General features: G+C 60.0%; 1 protein-coding gene across 1 annotated transcript; it reads right to left on the bottom strand.

Moving 5' to 3' along the window:
• Positions 1–867: 867 nt before the first annotated feature.
• Positions 868–2,300, bottom strand: MNEG_9431 (thioredoxin reductase (NADPH); the record flags this gene model as incomplete). The annotated part of the gene is made up of 5 exons (XM_014042099.1): positions 868–995; positions 1,232–1,283; positions 1,517–1,641; positions 1,853–1,937; positions 2,220–2,300. 5 exons carry the CDS (start codon positions 2,298–2,300, stop codon positions 868–870), a joined length of 471 nt encoding a protein of 156 aa, XP_013897553.1.
• Positions 2,301–2,685: the final 385 nt, after the last annotated feature.

The following is a 2,685-nucleotide window of genomic DNA, read 5'->3' as shown; positions in this document are numbered from 1 at the left end:
GGGTGCGGGCGTTGGAGTGCGTGTGTTTCAAGGCCTTGCCTTCAGCAGAGGGGCAACGGCCCGGGCAGCGGCCCCGAGGGCCCTTGTGTGAAGCCGACCCTGTTCTCAGTAGGCCAGGGATTGCTGCATGGATGGATGGTGCGCTCCCCGGCCCCGCGGTCGCTGTCACAGCACGGTGGCGGTGTGCATTCCGCGGGTCGGCTTGCTCCATGCCCTGCTTGGGTCGCTAGCGTATTGTGCATGGGTTCCACCTTTTGCGCGTGGTGCCGGGCGCCCTCCCTCTGCCCCGAACGGACGGCTTTGAGGTTGCGGGCAGGGTTGCGGCGTTGTAGCTTAAGAGATGGCGGTTTCTCGGAGTTTCCCGCGGCTGCAGCCCTGCCTGGTACCTGTGTGTCTGCCAGATCCTTGCTCTTGTTGACTGGCCCAGCTACAAGTCTCATTTTCTGTAACAAACGCAAAGCAAAGCTGGAGGGCGGATGACCTGGGTTTCTCGGAGTTTCCCGCGGCCGCAGTCATGACTGGTACCTGTCCGTCTGCCGGATCGTTGCACTCTGCGGCTGGGTGCATCACTTGATGAAACCAAACGCAATGCAAAAAGAGGATCAAGCGGCGCTAGCACGCTGGAAGTGCGAGAGACAGAAGAGTGCACGCACCCACAACGCTTGTTTGTTTCAAGAGCAGTTGTACTCAGGTGCGGGCATCCAGCCTGCACAGACGTGCAGGTTGCGAGAAGCACGCAAATAATCCACTCCACTCCCACGAACTCAATGAGCACGGCAACAGTTCGTGGAAGGCCCCCCAAAAAGCTGCCGTCAATGCGCAAGAGATTCAAAGCTTGCACCGTGTGCCACCACCGCCCTCGGCAAGTCAGGCGGCCACAAGTGCTGGCTCCTTGGCCCCTGCCTTGTCTGCTGCGGAATCCTCCTCAATAGCAGCTGGGCCGCCGTCCACCGCGGCATGCCCGTGGGCCTCCAGAAACCGCTCCGCCTCAAGCGCTGTGAAGGTTGTGAGTTGCAGGTTGGGCAGCGGGACACACCAAAAGTGAGCAAGCACAAGGAGAGGTTGGCAGCTGAGTGCTCTTCAGGCTAGGTGGAAATGGAGTACAGCAACACGTGAACCACCATGCAACGCGTCCTGACTTGAAACCAATCGTGAATGGCTCATTGCATAGGTCAAGTCGTCTTGATTGCTGCAATTCAGCGCTGCAAACATGCATGCGCACGCAGCGCACCTGCCATGCAGCCAGTGCCCGCCGCAGTGATGGCCTGCCGCCACACGTGGTCCTGCGTGCAACATTGGTCACGATTATGAGCGCAGGCCCCAAAGTGCGGCGGGGGTACGAGGTTGGGCATGCAAAATTGCATGATTATGGACTGTTTGATAGACAAAGCGCCAGCTGACGCACCGCTTTGCAACACTGGGTGGGTGTCGTTGCAGCGCAGCGCGGCACCATAATGCAGCGCAGCACCATTGCAGCGCGGCACAACTGCAGCGCGGCACAATTGCATCGCCGCACCTGCACATCACCAGCAGCAAACACGCCCTCGATGCTCGTGGCGGTGCTGTCGGGTGCGGTGACAATGTAGCCGGCCTCGTCCAGCTTCAGCTGGCCGTCCAGGAACTTGGTGGCCGGCTCATGGCCTGCAAACGCGGGGCGGGGGAGAGGGGTGACAGACGGCAGGGGCCGCAGCTTGGGTTGCGACCAAGGTGCACGACGAGGGTCTGGCTGAGGGTGTGACAGTGGGCGCAACAAAAAACTTTCCTGCCTATGAACACTGTAGATGCGGCTCAAAAGAGATGTACACAAGTGGTGACTTGTCAAAAATGGTGAAACCTTGGCATATAGTCTCACCAATGGCAAAGAAGAGGCCAGAGATGGGCAGGTCAGTGAGCTCGCCGGTCTTCACGTTGCGCACCTTGACGCCACCCAGCATGTTCTACTCGTTGCAAGATGAGTGTTTAGGTGTGTGGGCGCACACGTGTGCGTGGGTGTGTGCATGTGCATGAGCACGTGTTGGAGTGGGAGATAGCGCGCACGCACATGTGTGTATATGTGTGTGTGTGCGCGCGCGTGTGTGTGCGTGCGCGCACATGCGTGCTTTATTGTGTGCATGTGTGTGAGTGTGTGGGTATAGTGTACATGTGAAATGCGTGTGCGGACATGCGCCCGTATGACCCAAGTATCCACAGACAGGCTGACGCCCCTCCCACCGCCGCACCCGCTCGTTGCCGTACGCCTCCTCGACGGCGCTGTCCCACAGCACCGTGATCTTGGGGTGCTCCAGGGCGCGCTTCTGCATCACCTGCAAAAGTTTCCAGGGGCAGGCGAGGACAACGATACATCTCAACAAAAAAATTCACATGATGATGCAAACTGGCGACGTCGGTCGCACAGGTAGAAACCACAGCGGTGCATGGCTGTCCCTTGCTGCGATCAGAAGGCCGCCCAGCAGTTCCGCGCGCCGCCACAGCGGCGCAGGCCCGTGCAGCAGTGGGTTCTAGCACGCGGAGGCCAGCAGCCACAGGGGTCATGGGCTGTGAGAGCACACCAAAGGGTGGAAGGGGCTCGTAACGGTTGCTTCAAACGCAGGGCGGTGGCGCGCACCTTGCTGGCACGGAACGCGTCGCGGCGGTGGATGATGTACACATGGCTGCCATACCTTTGGGGATGGGGCGGTGCAGGGA

This window comes from Monoraphidium neglectum (genome assembly GCF_000611645.1).
Source record: "Monoraphidium neglectum strain SAG 48.87 unplaced genomic scaffold scaffold01933, whole genome shotgun sequence".
NCBI lineage: Eukaryota > Viridiplantae > Chlorophyta > Chlorophyceae > Sphaeropleales > Selenastraceae > Monoraphidium > Monoraphidium neglectum.
Note: the sequence above shows the minus strand (reverse complement) of the source record. Positions and strands in the feature narration are given on the sequence as shown.